We start from the raw sequence: 21598 nt of genomic DNA, 5'->3' as shown, positions 1-21598 counted from the left end.
CATTATGTTTGGCCCCAAAGAGATACTGGAAAAGCAAGTGCACATTGATAGGTGTTTGACTGTGAAATGAAAGGAGGTTGCAGTGTTTCGAGAATTTCTGCATAAATTCTAGAACCACTCGACCTACTACCGTCTTGAACACACAATATTTTAGATGTGAGAGTGGGATGCTAGAATCCTACCTACTGTGAGTGACATGTTTGTGTGTGCAGGTGCAAAATCAGTCGCGAGCAGAAGGTAGACGTGGCGGACAAATGGCACTGACAAGTACTTGTCAAGCGATCCGTGGAAGTTCTAGTGAAAGTATAGGGAAGAACTGTGGAACTTCTAGGTTATTCTGTGCTAATTGTATCAGTGACCATTGTTATAAATAACAAGAACAACTGAGATCCTGAAGTCTGAAAAAAAAAAAAAACCTCTTATGTTGTATTTGCTGGAGGCAAGATGTATTTACGATTTGTTTGTAATAGAGTTGTGGTTGTTAAGCCAACTCTTTGCTAAATGTACATAAAGCTGTTTCTAATGTGAGATGATACGAGTGGCTTACAAGAAGTCCAATGTTTATGAGTGAAGAGTGAATTTTGATCTTTATGAAGCTCAAATATACCGATAGTTATTTAAAAGTATTTTTCGAGTACATAATTATTACGCAAGTAGAGAGAGAGTCTTTAAGGTTCCCGTAACTAGCAAGTTTATAGAGATTCCAGAAGCCGGCTATCCAGAGAAGAAGATCGGCTGTGTACACCAAGTAAGTCGACTCGTATAAAAGAAGTGGGAAGTTTGCACATACACTTCACACACTCTTAGTCATCAAAAAGTTAGAATGTGGTGACCGATGTGAAAGGACCGAAGGAAAAAAGGAATTCTGTGACAAAAACGAGATAAGAAGTTATCATGTGTTGCTATAGCAACTGAGCATAATGAGACAAAAGAATCATTCCAAGAAATTGAATTAAGCCTAAAGTACCAGATGGAGAAAATTTGCGAATGTAAAAAAAGGAGATGATGTAAGAAAGTCACAATATTAAAAACCAGAGAGAAGATCTCGACATATTAGACTAAGAAGAGATACGCCTAGAAGGAAACTACTAAGAAGATCTGGTGCAGGGAGTATACAGCTCTCACACGCATTGCGGGGACACAGTTGTGGAAACCAGCCTACATCCGACGTCGCCGGCACCAACTACTGTACACCGGTACTGACCTGCCGTCACATCCGCTCCCCTACGCTGCGAGATGTGTACGTCGGGTGAGTGCAAAACAAAACTTTAGTACCTTAGCAAGAAGTGATACAAAACATTGAGTGAACTTTATTAGTGTAGTTATTATACTTGAAGTTAAATGCTCACAAGGTCTAAAGCTTGTAAAAATATGGATAACGAACAGCAAGTTGGGGAAACTTCAGAACCAGTCATGGCTATGCAAATTAGTAAAAGAAGGACCAGACTGGTCTAAGTTGGTAAATGTAATCAAAACTCAATTAAATGAAGCCTTAAATGCTAAGTCTGCAGTTAAATGCTAAATTGGATGTTCAGTACGGAACTTTAGGATTGTTAAGTGCCAAGGTAGATTCACAAAGTAAAGAATTTAGTAATCTATGTGAAGGCATGGGAGATTTGAAGACTGAATTCGATGCTTTAAATACTAAAGTAGAGAATATAGAGAATGTTAAGATAGATTTAAAGAATGAATTAACTAGTTCCCTGCACATTCATGTAAATCATATGTTCACTGACCTTAGTAATAAACAGAATGATAATTTCCGAGAGTTGTCAAAAAAGTTAGAATTTGAGATTGAGGACAGATGCAATAATGTAGAATCAGAAATCAACGAAAAATTAGGATCTTTCGAAAATGTGTGTAACATTTAATGCTGTAAAGCAGGGACTGAGTACTTTAAAACAAAGTGTAGATAAGCCGTGAGAGTTAATGCTTGTCATTCAATCGCAAATTACAGGTATAAGTACACAAGTGGATAACATAGAAAGAAGCTTTAAAGAGAAAATAGCAAACTCTGATATCGTAAATGTAAGTAGTTTGGAAGAATAAGTCGAAGAAATTATAGAAAGAAAATTTACCGAGAGAATAACATCCAGGAACTTGTCCCCTATGGCTTCTTCTGAACTTACAGGATACCAGAAAGGGCATAGACAAACTCTGGAGAGAATTCAAACTTATCCAGGAACAAGTAGAAAAACAAGTAACTTCAACTAATGTGGTGTTAACCAGTGAAGTAGTTACTGATTTGCAACGGGGAGCTTAAGGGTTATTGTGACAATTCCCTTAATTTAAGCCCAATGGAGATGTACATCCGACACAGTTTTTGAAAAGGTTTAACCAAGCTTTACCGAAAAATTGGGAAGATTCTAAAAAGATTGAATTTGTTGTGGGTTACCTTCTACGAGACGCATCAAAATGGAGAACTGTAAATATTGAGAATTTTTCTTCATGGGGAGACTATCAAAAGAAGTTTAAAGAGAAATACTGGTCTGCCAGTGCACAAGAAAAGTTAATATCAGATCCAAGGAAACCGAGCGGAGTCATAACCCCCAGGGACGTTAACGTTCTGAGTTAAGGGGCGGAGTGACGACCATCGGATCCCGAGTTATTTTCGGTGTTTCTTCCATAATAGTTTTTCTGCACCGAATTCCTATCAAACTATGCTGTTTTCTATGCCCCAGGGACTTTAAAATTCTGAGTTAACGGGCGGAGTGACGACCGTCAGATCCCTAGTTGTTTTCAGTGTTTCTTCCGAAACAACTTTCCTGCACCAAATACCTTTAAAATCTTAAACTATTCTGTCATCTATTCCTAAAATCTTAAACTATCCTGTAATCTTATATCTTAGAAAACCGGATATGACAGTCAAATAAAAAACAATCCTAGATAATCACAGGTAAAAAGTGATACTTAGATAAAGTGAACTGAATTGAATATTATGTTTGTAGAAAATATAATATTGTGTGACTAATTGAACAACTAATATACCATAGTATATAGATTTTCCATTTTGTATAGAATATTTTATACCTTTTGTGAGATGTGATATAAATGAGAGGGTTTGTATTACGTTTGAAAGGGGGGGGGGGGGGGTTGTAGATAAAAACAAGGTTTACAAGAGCAAATAAACCATGGCTAACACAAAATACACATCACACCTTTCAGACAACGCTCACAACCAAGTGTGCCTGATTCTTCACCATTTGCCATTTCCATAGGGTTGCTAAGATTTCCTTCGGGGACCTCAAAGGTGAAGGTGGAAATACCCATACTGTAGGAGATGATTTAACACCAAACCACCTCCGGCACCTCACACAAGTACCTGAGGGGTAGGGATCCTGGGGAAGGAGGGTGGTAAGGATTTCCTGTCTTTGGGGCTATCTTCTTTCTCTTCTTAGATCTTAACAAACATATCTATTTTTTTCCCTTCTTACTTCTCATTTGAGGACCTATATATTTTTTCCATTTTTCCATATTCACAAACTTCTATTGCTGAAGTCTTTCCTTGTTTCTGTGGTTTCTAACAACCTACATCTTATCTTTAGATAACAATGCTGAAGAATCAGACTACACGAACACACATCCGCATACGCACAAGAATACTCTTATACACAAACATTGAAATTACAGATTAGAAACCTGTTGCAATGTGAGAATTGCCAGGTGTTGTAGGGGACAGAATGTGTGTACATAAGGGGGAGGGGGGGGGGAGGGGGGGGGCAAAAACATACATACATTCATAAGTGTATAAAAACTAGGATGATTTTACATCAAGTATACATAAGAAGGAGGCGTGAGCACAGAAAACAAATGTGAATTGATTGTGATAGTCATTTAAGAAAAGTCAGTATAATAAATACTCTGAAAATTGATGAATCGTAGGATAGTAGGACTTGAACTATATTTAGACATAGTATCTACTAACAGTATAAAAGTTGAGAAGTAGAGGAGGACTCTAGGGATTAAATGATATATTCAGAAGTGAATGCGAAGTGTAGAGTAGATTTGTAGTTTAAAAAAAAAAATACTTATAGTATATATAGAAACGTATACTAGGGTAATGAAATGTGAGGCCTACTCAGAAAGGATAAGGGGGATGTACCCGGCATTTACTAAATTTAAAGGACAGGCATACCTATGGGGAGATAGGACGACCTGTGGCCTAAAAAATATGAATGTTTTATAAAGTGGCGTACCTACCAGAATGGAAAGAGGAAGTGCTCTCATAGGGTGTATACGCGGACAAGGAAAAAAAATTCCTGGGTTTTTCCCAGATCTCCCATTTAAAAAATATACTTTTTCCTGCCAAAAATACACATTTTTCGTGCTAAGTGACAGTAGGTTTTCCATAGATTTTTCCTCGGAACTGTAAAACTTACCAATCCTTTGAATGGTTAACGTTTTATACACTGGCGTCTTTAAGGTTCCTGTAACTAGCATCATTCTTCGGAGAAGAAGTTTATAGAGATTCCAGAAGACGGCTATCCAGAGAAGAAGATCGGCTGTGTACACCAAGTAAGTTGACTCATATAAGAGAAGTGGGAAGTTTGCACATACACTTCACACACTCTTAGTTGTCAAAACGTTAGAAGGTAGATAAATAAGAAGACAAAATAAATTGTTAGACTGTGAAAATAACAAAGAGGAAAGATGATGTGAAATGTATGCATGACTCAAACACTGTTATTCTGCAGTCCTTTACTATTTTGTTTTGTTTGTATGTTACGGATTAGTTTCAGCAACTTTTCCATCCTTGTGTCAATCAGCACCCACATTAAACCTTCAAAAGAGGCCTGTTGCTTCTTCAGATAGCCCAGTAATATTTTAAGTACAACAACCATAAAGTACATGCGAGAGTGATATGCACTTCATTGAGTGCCTAAATTTTCCCATAGTTCTGTAGTTGGTGAGATCTGCTTCTAATGGGGTAACTAGCAATTTAACTCTTTGGTAAAGTTGCCACCATTGCCTGGTAAAGCTGAAATGAGGTTTAAACAGGAAGCAGTTGGGTTCAGCAACTGTTCTGATTTCATGAGAAATAGGAGAATGTCAGTTTTTGGGCATCCCTTTTCCTACCAATTTGTTTGACTAGGCAGTTACTACCTCCCTAATCAAAATATAGTCTGTATTGTAACCTCATCCACATTTGACGCTGTTGAATGCAGCATTCTCTGAATGAGCATGAGAATGCACTATTGTGGTTAGGAAACCGGAAATTGAGAGACAAGTACTCCCAATACCACATGTGATGCTGTAAAATGGAGCTGCCCTTGACCTGGTAATGTCAACATCAGGTAATGAGCAACATTGCCACATGTGGTATAGTCATTCACAAGTAAGGAGCAACATGCTGTGGTGCATTTGTTGTGGGTGAAAGTATTAAAATAAAGTGGTATTCACACTGAAATGTTGGGGAGTGTGAAGGAGACACTGTCTAGGACTCTAGGTGGTGCACATCTTTTGCTGTATGTTAAATGTGCACTGCTGATGAGCCACATTGGTGCCAGTAACTGTGACAAGAAATTGAGCAGGTGATTGTATGTGGCAGTAAGATTTGTCTGTGAAACTGAGCTGAGCAGTTCATATGAGACAGTGTACAAGCCTCTGCATAAGGAACTCCACTTTGTAAAAGTCATCTTCTACTGGGTATCTCAGTACCAGCGAATGACTACAGAGACCAGAGGATGAAGGCACTTCTTGGGCACTCAAATGTGCTATGTGACTATGACTTCTGGAAAGGTTTGTGACTGGAGAAAAATCATAACACTACACATCCAAATTACAGAAGGGCTGGTTGGTGTGGAAGCATTTCTCTGCCTTTTATATTGGCTTCTCTATAGGATTCTCCACAGAAAAAGCAATAAAAGACTTCACAAATGAACTGCTACTGGTATATTCTGTTACCTCTCCAAGGCCTTTGATTATTTGAATCACAAAACTGTACTTGGCAAACTAAATGTTATGGCATTAATAGTGTCACTCTTGCATGGATGAAGTCTTGTCTTCATAACAGAAAGCAGATGATGTTCTTGACACACAGTATCATAGGCATGAAACCTTATAATGGGGGAACATGAAGTGTTGGGTGCCACAAGGATCAGTACTGGGCCCACTCTTATTCTTCACCTATGTAAATGATCTGCCTTGACTTTAAAGAGCAGTTCAAAAACTGCAGTGTTGCTTGATAACCAACACAAGCATACTAATCAAGGGCTGAAACTCAACCTTAGTGGACACAGCTCTGATGATAATTGAACAGATCTACAAGTGGCTCACAGCAAACAATTAGAGAGTCATATTATGCAGTTTTGAGGAAGCAATGATGACCTGTTAGCACCGGAAGGGACATTAACTGTTCTACACTAGCTGAAACAACCCATGCAAAATTCCTTGGAGTCCAGTTGGATAACAAGTTAAAATGAAGTCAACATGTAGATGAACTAATCAAGAAGCTCAGTTCTGTATGTTTGCCCTCAGAAGCTTCTCTCAATTCTGTTGATTTAAAGACAAAAGTTTTAAAGTATTTGGTGTTTATTTTCACTTCCTGTTGTCTTATGGAATAACTGTCTGGGGTAGTTCACCTATACTAAATACAGTGTTCGTTCAGCACATGTGAGCAGTACGAATTAGATAACCATACATCTTGCTGAAGCCTTTTAAGGAGGATGGAATTCGTCACTCACTTCCCAATATATTTACTCCTTAACCCTTACGAGTATCAAAGGGGGATGGGGAAGGGGGAGGGTACTTTTGTAAATATTGTACTTTAGATTGATATTTCATATTTTAAAATTATGATAAAAATGTTTATTGTTTTTATTATTTCACCTGAAGCGGATGATGACGCCACTGGCAAGGTCAGTGAGAAGTATTTTACAATCACTGGAAAAGTTTTTACGTCCAAACATTTTCATAACACAAGGCAGGCAGCACAAAACATAGTAAAAGAGCAAGAAGGCATAAGAAGTGAAGGTAAAGTATGAACTATAAGAGAATCACTTGAAATGATTATTTCTCCAGAAATTGTTAACATCATAATAAAGCATACCAATGCAAAAGCTTTGTGACAGAATTTACCCAAAACAGACAGACTTGAATTCATAGCGTATATAGGGTTACATATTGTTATTGTGAAGGAGGGGAATAGTGAGTCACCTATTCGTGATTTATGGCCCAACACTTGAGGAAGATTTGTTTACACTGCAGCTATGAGTAGAACTAGATTCCATCAACTTACTAAAATAGTAAGATTTGATGACGGAGAGATGCAAAATGAGTGCATGGAACATGACAAGTTTGCTGCAATACAAGAAGTATTTATAAAATGAATGAATTACTGCCAAGATATTATTCTGCTGGAATGCACACTGTTGCTGACGAAATATTGTCATTGTTCTGTGACAGGTGCCCCTACACAGTCTTCATGAAGGAAAAACGTGGAAAGTATGGTGGTGGTGGTTGTTGTTGTTGTTGTTGTTGTTGTCTTCAGTGCAGAGACTGGTTTGATGCAGCTCTCCATGCTACCCTATCCTGTGCAAGCTTCATCTCCAAGTACGTACTGCAACCTACATCCTTCTGAATCTGTTTGGTGTATTCATCTCTTGGTCTCCCTCTACAATTTTTACCTTCCATGCTGCGCTCAAATACTAAACTGGTGATCCTTTGATGCCTCAGAACATGTCCTACCAACCAATCCCTTCTTCTACTCAAGCTGTGCCACAAATTCCTCTTCTTCCCAATTCAATTCAGTACCTCCTCATTCATTACGTGATCTATCCATCTACTCTTCAGCATTCTTCTGTAGCACCACATTTTGAAAGCCTCAATTCTCTTCTTGTATAAACTATTTACCGTCCATGTTTCACTTCCATACATGGCTACACTCCATATAAATACTTTCAGAAAGGACTTCCCGTCACTTAAATCTATACTCGATGTCAAAAAATTTCTCTTCTTCAGAAACGCTTTCCTTGCCATAGCCAGCCTACATCTTATATCCTCTCTACTTCGACCATCATCAGCTATTTGCTCCCCAAATAGCAAAACTCATCTACTACTTTAAGTGTCTCATTTACTAATCTAATTCCCTCATCATCACCCGACTACATTCCATTATCCTCATTTTGCTTTTGTTGATGTTCATCTTATATCCTCCTTCCAAGACACTATCCATTCCGTTCAACTGCTCTTCCAGGTCCTTTGCTGTCTCAGACAGAATTACAATCTCACCAGCAAACCTCAAAGTTTTTATTTCTTCTCAATGGATTTTAATTCCTCCTCCAAATGTTTCTTCTGTTTCCTTTACTGCTTGCTCAATTTACAAAATGAATAACATTGGGGATAGGATACAGCCCTGTCTCACTCCCTTCCCAACCACTGCTTCCTTATCATGCCCCTCGACTCTTTATGACTGCCATCTGGTTTCTGTACCAATTGTACATAGCCTTTTGTTCCCTGTATTTGACCCCTGCCACCTTCAGAATTTGAAAGAGAGTATTCCAGTCAACATTGTCAAAAGCTTTCTCTATGTCTACAAATGCTAAGAATTTAGGTTTGCCTTTCCTTACTCTATCTTCTAAGTGAGTCATAGCGTCAGTTTTGCCTCATGTATTCCAACATTTCTACAGAATCCAAGCTGATCTTCCCCGAGGTTGGTTTCTACCAGGTTTTCCATCTGTAAAGAATCCGTGTTAGTCTTTTGCAGCTGTGACTTATCAAAACTGATAGTTCGATAATTTTCACACCTCTCAACACCTGCCTTCTTTGGGATTGAAATTATTATATTCTTCTTGAAGTCTGAAGGTATTTCGCCTGTCTCATACATCTCACTAACCAGATGGTAGAGTTTTGTGATGGATGGTTCTCCAAAGGCTATCAGTAGTTCAAGTGGAATGTTGTCTACTCCCGGGGCCTTGTTTCGACTCAGGCCTTTCAGTGCTCTGTCAAATTCTTCACACAGTATCATATCTTCCATTTCATCTTCATCTACATCCTCTTCCATTTCCATAATATTGCCCTCCACTACATCTCCCTTGTATAGGCCCTCTGTATACTCCTTCCACATTTCTGCTTTCCCTTCTTTGCTTAGGATTGGGTTTCCATCTGACCTCTTGATATTCATACAAGTGGTCTCTTTTCTCAAAGGTCTCTTTAATTTTCCTGTAGACAGTATCTATCTTACGTCCTAGTGATATATGCATCTACATCCTTACATTTGTCCTCTAGCCATCCCCGCAAACCATTTTGCACTTCCTGCCGATCTCATTTTGTAGACATTCTTGTATTCCTTTTTGCCTGCTTCATTTACTGCATTTTTATATTTTCTCCTGTCATCAATTAAATTCAGTATCTCTTCTGTTACCCAAGGATTTCCACTAGCCCTCGTCTTTTCACCTATTGATCCTCTGCTGTCTTCACTATTTCATCTCTCAAAACTAACCATTCTTCTTCAACTGTATTTCTTTCCCCCTTCTTGACAGTCATTCCCTAATGCTCTCTCTGAAATCCTCTACAACCTCTGGTTCTTTCAGTTTATCCAGGTCCCATCTCCTTAAATTTCTACCTTTTTACAGTTTCTTCAGTTTTAGTCTACAGTTCGTAACCAATAAACTGTGGTCAGAGTCCACATCTGCCCCGGGAAATGTTTTAAAATTTAAAACCTAGTTCCTAAATCTCTGTCTATCTATATATATATACAGGGTGTTACAAAAAGGTACGGCCAAACTTTCAGGAAACATTCCTCACACACAAAGAAAGAAAATATGTTATGCGGACATGTGTCCGGAAACGCTTACTTTCCATGTTAGAGCTCATTTTATTACTTCTCTTCAAATCACATTAATCATGGAATGGAAACACACAGCAACAGAACGTACCAGCGTGACTTCAAACACTTTGTTACAGGAAATGTTCAAAATGTCCTCCATAAGCGAGGATACATGCATCCACCGTCCGTCGCAAGGAATCCCTGATGCGCTGATGCAGTCCTAGAGAATGGCGTATTGTATCACAGCCGTCCACAATATGAGCACGAAGAGTCTCTACATTTGGTACCGCGGTTGCGTAGACAAGAGCTTTCAAATGCCCCCATAAATTGAAGTCAAGAGGGTTGAGGTCAGGAGAGCGTGGAGGCCATGGAATTCGTCCACCTCTACCAATCCATCGGTCACCGAATCTGTTGTTGAGAAGCGTACGAACACTTCGACTGAAATGTGCAGGAGCTCCATCGTGCATCAGCCACATGTTGTGTCGTAATTGTAAAGGCACATGTTCTAGCAGCACAGGTAGAGTATCCCGTATGAAATCATGATATCGTGCTCCATTGAGCGTAGGTGGAAGAACATGGGGCCCAATCAAGGGCTGTTCCAACAGGACAATGCACGTCCGCATGTATCCCGTGCCACCCAATGTGCTCTAGAAGGTGTAAGTCCACTACCCTGGCCAGCAAGATCTCCGGATCTGTCCCCCATTGAGCATGTTTGGGACTGGATGAAGCGTCGTCTCACGCGGTCTGCACGTCCGGCACGAACGCTGGTCCAACTGAGGCGCCAGGTGGAAATGGCATGGCAAGCCATTCCACAGGACTACATCCAGCATGTCTATGATCGTCTCCATGGGAGAATAGCAGCCTGCATTGCTGCAAAAGGTGGATATACACTGTACTAGTGCCGACATTGTGCATGCTCTGTTGCCTGTGTCTATGTGTCTGTGGTTCTGTCAGTGTGATCATGTGATGTATCTGGTTCTTCTGTGGGAGGTTCTGGGTTTGAGAGGATGAGGAAGCAAATAACCAGAGCCACTTCCTCATCCTCTCAAACCCAGAACCTCCCACAGAAGAACCACAAAAGTGCCCCACTTGTGACAGGATACTTTCCGGGACTGGATCAGATGCTGAATGTGGCTCTCCAGCAGGGATACGACTTCCTCAAATCCTGCCCTGAAATGAGATCCATCCTTCATGAAATCCTCCCCACTCCACCAAGAGTGTCTTTCCGCCGTCCACCTAACCTTCGTAACCTCTTAGTTCATCCCTATGAAATCCCCAAACCACCTTCCCTACCCTCTGGCTCCTACCCTTGTAACCGCCCCCGGTGTAAAACCTGTCCCATGCACCCTCCCACCACCACCTACTCCAGTCCTGTAACCCGGAAGGTGTACACGATCAAAGGCAGAGCCACGTGTGAAAGCACCCACGTGATCTACCAACTGACCTGCCTACACTGTGACGCATTCTATGTGGGAATGACCAGCAACAAACTGTCCATTCGCATGAATGGACACAGGCAGACAGTGTTTGTTGGTAATGAGGATCACCCTGTGGCTAAACATGCCTTGGTGCACGGCCAGCACATCTTGGCACAGTGTTACACCGTCCGGGTTATCTGGATACTTCCCACTAACACCAACCTATCCGAACTCCGGAGATGGGAACTTGCTCTTCAATATATCCTCTCTTCCCGTTATCCACCAGGCCTCAATCTCCGCTAATTTCAAGTTGCCGCCACTCATACCTCACCTGTCATTCAACAACATCTTTGCCTCTGCACTTCTGCCTTCACTGACATCTCTGCCCAAACTCTTTGTCTTAAATATGTCTGCTTATGTCTGTATATGTGTGGATGGATATGTGTGTGTGTGCGAGTGTATACCCGTCCTTTTTTCCCCCTAAGGTAAGTCTTTCCGCTCCCGGGATTGGAATGACTCCTTACCCTCTTCCTTAAAACCCACATCCTTTCGTCTTTCCCTCTCCTTCCCTCTTTCCTGATGAGGCAACAGTTTGTTGCGAAAGCTTGAATTTTGTGTGTATGTTTGTGTTTGTTTGTGTGTCTGTCGACCTGCCAGCACTTTCATTTGGTAAGTCACATCATCTTTGTTTTTAGATAATTTTTCCTACGTGGAATGTTTCCCTCTATTATAACCATATATATATATATATATATATATATATATATATATATATATATATATATATATATATATATATATATATATGATGTGACTTACCAAATGAAAGTGCTGGCAGGTCGACAGACACACAAACAAACACAAACATACACACAAAATTCAAGCTTTCGCAACAAACTGTTGCCTCATCAGGAAAGAGGGAAGGAGAGGGAAAGACGAAAGGATGTGAGTTTTAAGGGAGAGGGTAAGGAGTCATTCCAATCCCGGGAGCGGAAAGACTTACCTTAGGGGGAAAAAAGGACGGGTATACACTCGCGCGCACACCCACACATATCCATCCACACATATACAGACACAAGCAGACATATTTAAACTGCCGCCCGGTTCAGATACCACGGTTTGCGCCCCCCCCCCCCCCCCCCCCCGCGCCACTAGATCCGAGTCTGCTGTGCACATGTGGATCTGGCAGCTTGGGAGCGCCAGTAAACTTTTTCTGGGTACCCCAAGTGGATGGTTGCTGCTACTGCTGCTTACACAGCCAACAGCTACATTTAGGTATTACTCATACGCGACTCAACTGCCCGTGTGCATGAGCTCGCTCGTACCTGCTTAAATGAATCTAATGCAAACAGTTGTGACATCACGTTCATCGGATACAATTTGTTGTTACGAAGCATTGCGTAGTCTTCCTAAAGCCTTTGACAGATTTTGCTGTTGGCCGACACTTGTACATGCACTGTGTTATTTTATATGGTGCATTTCCTTTGGAATTTAAGTTTTATTTTTGTTTTTTTCTCTCGTTCATGTTTTAATGCTGCAGTATTAGTCTGCAGTAGCCGGATACAGTAATATCCTCTGTTAGAGTATCGGTCCACACCAGTCAAAATTACAAAAATTTAACTGAAAACTAAAACAATGAAAAATTCCCAGAGTTCTAAAAAATTCCTGGGTTTTTCCCGGTTTTCTCCTGGATGAAAAAATTCCCAGGTTTTTCCCAGATCTCCTGGTTGTCCCGGGTCATATACACCCTATTGTACTACTGTAGTAGGCATGGGCTTCGTGTCTGTCTTGGCCACATTAAGGCATTCACTATGCTGTTTGTAGTAGCTTACCCGCACTCCTATTTTTTATTCATTATTCTCCTGCATTACCCCTATTTGATTTTGTATTTATAACCAAGAGATGAATACACTAAGCAGATTCAGAAGGATGTAGGTTGCAGTAGGTACTGGGAGATGAAGAAGCTTGCACAGGATAGAGTAGCATGGAGAGCTGCATCAAACCAGTCTCAGGACTGAAGACCACAACAACAACAACATTTATAACCATGTATTCACCTGACCAAAAGTCATGTTCCTCCTGCCACCAAACTTCATTAATTCCCACTACATCTAACTTTAACCTATCCATTTCCCTTTTAAAATTTTCTAACCTACCTGCCCGATTAAGGGATCTGACATTGCACGCTCCGATCCGTAGAATGCCAGTTTTCTTTCTCCTGATAACGACGTCCTCTTGAGTAGTCCCCGCCCGGAGATCCGAATGGGGGGGACTATTTTACCTCCGGAATATTTTACCCAAGAGGATGCCATCATCATTTAACCATACAGTAAAGCTGCATGCCCTCAGGAAAAATTACGGCTGTAGTTTCCCCTTGCTTCAGTTGTTTGCAGTACCAGCACAGCAAGGCTGTTTTGTTTAATGTTACAAGGCCAGATCAGTCAATCATCCAGACTGTTGTCCCAGCAACTACTGAAATGGCTGCACAGCTCCTCTACAGGAACCATATGTTTGTCTGGCCTCTCAACAGATACCCCTCCGTTGTGGTTGCACCTATGGTACAGCTATCTGTATCTCTGAGGTCCGCAAGTTTTAGCATTTTTACCTGTCAAATTTTGAGATCTCAAAACTATGTTAGGATTTCTGTATTTCTCCACCATGTGAACAAAAATCTTAAGTATTAACATCAGCATCTTTTGTAATGCACTGTTTTTAGATGGAGAAAGCTAGCCTAATGGTATATGTTTTTCATTAAGGCCACTGTTGTTATTTTATTTCAATAAAACAAAACTCATTTGGTGACAAAAATGCGCATTTCCTTGGAATCGCATGACAGATTTAAAATACCTTCACAGTTTTCAGAAAACCTCAGAAAAAAGTAGGCCTCTTGAAAGAAGTGTATAAGGCATAGAAGAGTTGTATAAACCAACACTATAGGTAACCGTCAATAAAATGTTGGCTCTACTATGTCCATTATTGTTGGTTATTATCCACTGTATTATGTGTATTATTTTACAGATATTGTGTGATTTTTCTTTTGAGAAATATATGAGTACATAGTGTACAAACCACCAGCGACTGCAATAATTTTCTTCTTCTTTTTGTCCATACCGTCTAATATATAAACTACTTTCGAAGTGCCAAAATGTTCTTCAATAAATACAATGTCTATAAAACATCACACTGTACAATGTACTTATGGTGAGATGGTCATAATTCCTGAAATCCATCCCCGTGGCCTCTGGCCTGCTGAGGAGTGCCACAGTCCTGGTTCCACGAATAAAACACAAAAATCCGCCACATTACGCCACACACAGACAGACCTGGCCTGTGGACAAATCGGTGAGACTAGATTTGATTGGCAGGGACTGCAAATTAGTGGAAAATGATGAGCTTCAGATCAGCAGGCCCGATCTGTTAGAGCTACCCAAAGAAATGGCCTGCAGTTTTGGCCCGTCACGGAAATCCACTCATGTGGCCAGCTATTCATGTGTCACAGACATCATGTTGATGAGATGAGAACACAGTGATCACACCATGCAACAGATACCTTGCACAAATACTCTGAGAACCAATACTAATGAGGATAGGTAGCAACTCACTGTAAAGATGATAGACGAGCTGCAGACAGGCATGTAGAAGACACACTCACACAACTAAATTTTTGGCCATAGCCTTTGTCAGAAAATGAGCACACACACATTCACACAATCAACAGATACAGCTCATGGACACATGACCGCTGTCTCCAGCCGCTGTGTCAGCAATCTCTGAGAATCAGATCCACACAAACCACACCTCACACCTCACTGCCTTTCGGTGACAGCTGCTAGGCTAGCAGCAAGAAGTGGTGGTAGCACTGACTGCAAGCTGAGGGGAGTGGTAGGAAGGGGAGAAGCATTAAGAATGAGGGAGTAGGGAAGCGGTGCATATACTAAGCTGCGCCCAGGCAGTGATGATACTTGACATCTCAGTAAACAAAGCATGTCATCCACTGACACAAAAACAAGATTTTTCCAGTATTTTTTTTCCAAATTTCTCTGATGTTTGCTTGATGTCCCTGACATGTTTGAAATTCCCTGATATTTTTTTATATCCAGAACTTGTGGCAACCCTGACTGTTCACTGCTTTTGATCTCCCAGGTCATCAGAACTCATACTTCACAATTTTTTTCTGTGGGACTACATAAAAGACAGAATCTTTGTCCCATCAACGGCAGGTACTCTTCAAGAACTGAGAAATCAAATTGTTGAAGCTGTTGTAGATTCAATGAACAGGGACCTGTTGATATGAGTGTGGAATGAAATGGAGTACCGTTTCAATGTTTCTTGGGCAATGTTTGGAGCTCATGTTAAGTGAATGGTACAGTGTCTGTGCAAACATAAAACTTTCCAGTGACGTGCAATGTGTTTCAATCTTTCATAGCTTGTCTGTAATAAACAACTGAAATGTGTTCTTTCTTTTTAAATCACCCTGTGTATGGAAAAAGTTTTGTTCACTTCAAATGATTTCCTTAATGGCATTGCCAGTTTTCATGAAAAGTGGTGTAGCATATTGCACACGTAATGAGAGTTACAGCAACTTCAGTTTCAGTACTTTCATCACTGAATCTTTATGAACTACAGCCTAAGTTTTACACAGATCATGCACGTGAACAGGTTACAGCATCACCCAAGAAAGGTTCAGTTAGTATCTTTTTTCAAAAGGAAATTTTTATTGCTTGTCACATGGATCAGAAGATGGCAGCTCTGAAATACATGCAATGACAGGGCAAATTTCCTTTGGAACAGAATGAAATTTTCACTCTGCAGTGGAATGTGCACTGATCTGAAACTTCCTGGCAGATTAAAACTGTATGCCGGACTGAGACTCAAACTCGGGACCTGTGTCCTTAGTGGACAAATGCTCTACCAACTGAGCTACCCAAGCATGACTCACAACCCGTCCTCACAGCTTTCCTTCCACCACTACCTCGTTTCCTACATTCCAAACTTCACAGAAGCTCTTATGCAAGTTTCATAGGAGAGCTTCTGTAAGTCTGGAAGGTAGGAGATGAGGAGAGGCAGAAGGAAAGCTGTGAGGACGGGTTGTGAGTCATGCTTGGGTAGCTCAATTGGTAGAGCACTTGCACGCAAAAGGCAAAGGTCCCGAGTTCGAGTCTTGGTCTGGCACACAGTTTTGGTCTGCCAGGAAGTTTCACATCCTTTGGAACAGTTAGAATACCATCCAATTCAAGTTTCAAATACAATTAATTTATTTATTGGTTTCAAAAATTTTGTGTAGCTCTAAAAATATTACGATCCAGTTTTCATCAAAACCCCACACATTCAAACCTCAACATAACATTTTAAAAAGTGTTAAGGTTAAAAGGGTAGGAAATGGTAGCTGTGGCTCACCTCAAAAATTCATGTAAAGTAAATAGCTTTATTACTTGAGATCTTTTTAAATTCTTGACAGAGTTGGCCTCCATTGGTTATACAAGATACGTTAAAACTATGTGGGAGAGTGAGTTTTAAAAGAATATTTCTGCCTGTCTTGGGCAGAGATCTACCTACGGATCAACTCATGTACAACTCACAGATGGAATCTTAAACTTCATTTGTTGCTGTTGTTGTTGTTGTTGTTGTTGTGGTCTTCAGTCCTGAGACTGGTTTGATGCAGCTCACCACGCTACTCTATCCTGTGCAAGCTTCTTCATCTCCCAGTACTTACTGCAACCTACATCCTTCTGAATCTGCTTAGTGTATTCATCTCTTGGTCTCCCTCTACGATTTTTACCCTCCACGCTGCCCTCCAATGATAAATATGTGATCCCTTGATGCCTCAGAACATGTCCTACCAACTGGTCCCTTCTTCTTGTCAAGTTGTGCCACAAACTCCTCCTCTCCCCAATTCTATTCAATACCTCTTCATTACTTATGTGATCTACCCATCTAATCTTCATCATTCTACTGTAGCACCACATTTCGAAAGCTTCTATTCTCTTCTTGTCCAGACTGTTTATCGTCCATGTTTCACTACCATACATGGCTACGTTCCATACAAATACTTTCTGAAACGACTTCCTGACACTTAAATTTATACTCGATGTTAGCAAATAACTCTTCTTCAGAAACGCTTTCCTTGCCATTGCCAGTCTACATTTTATATCCACCATCAGTTATTTTGCTCCCCAAATAGCGAAACTCCTTTACTACTTTAAGTGTCTCATTTCCTAATCTAATTCCCTCAGCATCACCCGACTTAATTCGACTACATTCCATTATCCTCGTTTTGCTTTTGTTGATGTTCATCTTATATCCTCCTTTCAAGACACTGTCCATTCCATTCAACTGCTCTTTCAAGTCCTTTGCTGTCTCTGACAGAATTACAATGTCATCGGCGAACCTCAAAGTTATTATTTCTTCTACAAGGATTTTAATACCTACTCCGAATTTTTCTTTTGTTTCCTTTACTGCTTGCTCAATATACGGATTGAATAACATCGGGGAGAGGCTACAACCCTGTCTCACTCCCTTCCCAACCACTGCTTGACTTTCGTGCCCCTCGACTCTTATAACTGCCATCTGGTTTCTGTACAAATTGTAAATAGCCTTTCGCTCCCTGTATTTTACCCATGCCACGTTCGGAATTTGAAAGAGAGTATTCCAGTCAACATTGTCAAAAGCTTTCTCTAAGTCTACAAATGCTAGAAACGTAGGTTTGCCTTTCCTTAATCTTTCTTCTAAGATAAGTCGTAAGGTCAGTATTGCCTCACGTGTTCCAACATTTCTACGGAATCCAAACTGATCTTCCCCGAGGTCGGCTTCTACTAGTTTTTCCATTCGTCTGTAAAGAATTCGCGTTAGTATTTTGCAGCTGTGACTTATTAAACTGATAGTTCGGTAATTTTCACATCTGCCAACACCTGCTTTCTTTGGGATTGGAATTATTATATTCTTCTTGAAGTCTGAGGGCATTTCTCCTGTCTCATATATCTTGCTCACCAGATGGTAGAGTTTTGTCAGGACTGGCTCACCCAAGGCTGTCAATAGTTCTAATGGAATGTTGTCTACTCCCAGGACCTTGTTTCGACTCAGGTCTTTCAGTGCTCTGTCAAACTCTTCACGCAGTATCGTATCTCCCATTTCATCTTCATCTACATCCTCTTCCATTTCCATAATATTGTCCTCAAGTACATCGCCCTTGTATAGGCCGTCTATTTACTCCTTCCACCTTTCTGGTTTCCCTTCTTTGCTTAGAACTGGGTTTCATCTGAGCTCTTGATATTCATGCAAGTGGTTCTCTTTTCTCCATTTGTCCTCTAGCCATCACTGCTTAGCCATTCTGCACTTCCTGTCGATCTCATTTTTGAGACGTTTGTATTCCTTTTTGCCCGCTTCATTTACTGCATTTTTATATTTTCTCCTTTCATCAATTAAATTCAATATTTCTTCTGTTACCCAAAGATTTCTACTAACCCTCGTCTTTTTACCTACTTGATCCTCTGCTGCCTTCACTACTTCATCCCTCAGAGCTACCCATTCTTCTTCTACTGTATTTCTTTCCCCCATTCCTGTCAATTGTTCCCTTAAGCTCTCCCTGAAACTCTGTACAACCTCTGGTTCTTTCAGTTTATCCAGGTCCCATCTCCTTAAATTCCCACCTTTTTGCAGCTTCTTCAGTTTTAATCTACAGTTCATAACCAATAGGTTGTGGTCGGAGTCCACATCTGCCCTTGGAAATGTCTTACAATTTAAAACCTGGTTCCTAAATCTCTGTCTTACCATTATATACCTTTTAGTATCTCCAGGATTCTTCCATGTATACAACCTTCTTTTATGATTCTTGAACCAAGTGTTAGCTATGATTAAGTTATGCTCTGTGCAAAATTCTACCAGACGGCTTCCTCTTTCATTTCTTCCCCCCAATCCATATTCACCTACTATGTTTCCTTCTCTCCCTTTTCCTACTCTCGAATTCCAGTCACCCATGACATCAAATTTCCGTCTCCCTTCACTACCTGAATAATTTCTTTTATCTGATTATACATTTCATCAATTTCTTCATCATCTGCCGAGCTAGGGTGCATATAAACTTGTACTATTGTAGTAGGCATTGGCTTCATGTCTATCTTGATCACAATAATGCGTTCACTATGCTGTTTTGTAGTAGCTTACCCGCACTCCTAATTTTTTATTCATTATTAAACCTACTCCTGCATTACCTCTATTTGATTTTGTATTTATAACCCTGTATTCACCTGACTATAAGTCTTGTTCCTCCTGCCACCAAACGTCACTAATTCCCACTATATCTAACTTTAACCTATCCATTTCCCTTTTTAAATTTTCTAACCCACCTGCCCGATTAAGGGATCTGACATTCCACGCTCTGATCTGTAGAACGCGTTTTCCTTTTCCTGATAACGACGTCCTCTTGAGTAGTCCCCACCCAGAGATCCGAATGGGGGACTATTTTACCTCCAGAATATTTTACCCAAGAGGACACCATCATCATTTAACCATACAGTAAAGCTGCATGCCCTCGGGAAAAATTACGGCTGCAGTTTCCCATTGCTTTCAGCCATTAGGAGTACCAGCACAGCAAGGCCGATATGGTTAGTGTTACAAGGCCAGATCAGTCAATCATCCAGACTGTTGCCCCTGCAACTACTGAAAAGGCTGCTGCCCCTCTTCAGGAACCACACGTTTGTCTGGCCTCTCAACAGATACCCCTCCATTGTGGTTGCACCTACGGTATGGCCATCTGTGTCACTGAGGCATGCAAGCCTCCCCACCAACGGCAAGGTCCATGGTTCATTTGCCACTGCTTTATCTTCATTTCTTTCACTTACTGTTTGTCCTTGTTCATGCAGGAGCATGCTTTCCACAATTAACACATATTATACATGGGTAATGCCAAAAGTAAGATCTTCTATTTTTATATAAGTACATAGACCTGTTTATTTTTACAATGGTTTACATCATTTTGCAGCTCTAACATTTACCTATTTTTCGATATAATCACCGTTTCTGTCGATGCAATTTTGTAGACGCTGCGACAGTTTTTGTATGCCCATGTCATACCAGTTCGCCGCCATGCTGTTCTGAAAGTTATGGAACTCTTCTTTCACCTCATTGTTGGAGCTGAATCGCTTTCAGGCCAAATGTTCTTTTAACCTAGGCAACAGGTGATAGTCACTGGGTGCCAAGTCAAGGCTATAGGATGGGTGGGTGATTATGTTCCTCTGAAACTGTTGCAGGAGAGCAACAGTTTGCCGAGTGATGTGTGGGTGACGTTGTCGCGGAGAATGTGTATGCCCTTGCTCAACATTCCTCTTCTCCGGTTCTGAATTGCCCGTTTGAGTTTTTTCAGAGTCTCTCAGTACCTGTCAGCGTTAATTGTGGTCCCAGCGATATGGCTCCGACGACAAGGTGAAAGAAGAGGTTCATAACTTTCGAAATAGCATGGCGGCGAGCTGGTATGACATGGGCAGACAAAAACTGCCACAGTGTCTACAAAAATGCATCGACAGAAATGGTGGTTATGTCGAAAAATAGCTAAATGTTCAAGCTGTAAACTGATGTAAGCCACTGTAGAAATAAACAGGTCTATGTACTTATAAAAAAAATAGGAGACGTTACTTTTGGGATTACCTTCATAATTTAACATTCTCAGAACTTATTGACATGCGACTATTTTACACCAACATTTTAATTTCCTCAATAAGTGTCTGGGAGAATGATATAAAAAGGTCTGATGTATGCATGTAAATGGATGATATCTCAAGGCAGAGAACCAAGAAAGCAGCTAATGTGGGGAAATGCAAGGAGGTTTATTATACTATCTGTAAATAGTAAAGAAATTGATGGTACCTGTCTCGGTATTTCTGGTACTCTTCTGTATCACTGTCTTCACTGTCTGATGAATATCCATCAGGTTTCTTTCCATCTCCACCAAGCATCAGACCTTTATTTGCTAGAAGTCCAGCAGCGTTACCATAGCCAGTATATTTTACCATTCGGCCAACTAAAATGCAAGAATAATTTTAATCCATATGAGCATCTGATTATAATAAATTATGGACCTGAAAATGAGATTAAAAACAAAAACTTCAAAAAAATTATTTTTATTCTTACAGTATAATAAAAAAATTCCATTTGTTGTGAATATTTTTCATCCACAATATCCAATCTTTAGGATGAATGAATGCATGCAGGCAACTTGTGTTGAGATTAATACATGTTGTTGTTGTGGAGTCCTGAGACTGCTGTGATGCAGCTCTCCATGCTACTCTATCCTGTGCAAGCTTCTTCATCTCCCAGTAACTACCGCAACCTACATCCTTCTGAATCTGCTTAGTGTATTCATCTCTTGGTCTCCCTCTACGATTTTTACCCTCCACGCTGCCCTCCAATACTAAATTGGTGA

General features: G+C 40.5%; 1 protein-coding gene across 1 annotated transcript in view; it reads right to left on the bottom strand.

Moving 5' to 3' along the window:
- The window catches only part of LOC126199032 (synembryn-A), a 130441-nt gene that overhangs the window by 16301 nt on the left and 92542 nt on the right, over positions 1-21598 (bottom strand). Inside the window, exon 8 of the mRNA XM_049935733.1 lies at positions 21043-21196. Within this exon, the coding sequence (XP_049791690.1) occupies positions 21043-21196 (154 nt within the window). The remainder of the gene's footprint in view (positions 1-21042; positions 21197-21598) is intronic.

This window comes from Schistocerca nitens, chromosome 8 (assembly GCF_023898315.1).
Source record: "Schistocerca nitens isolate TAMUIC-IGC-003100 chromosome 8, iqSchNite1.1, whole genome shotgun sequence".
NCBI lineage: Eukaryota > Metazoa > Arthropoda > Insecta > Orthoptera > Acrididae > Schistocerca > Schistocerca nitens.
The sequence above is the reverse complement of the archived record's forward strand: the minus strand, read 5'-3'. Positions and strand labels throughout refer to the sequence as shown.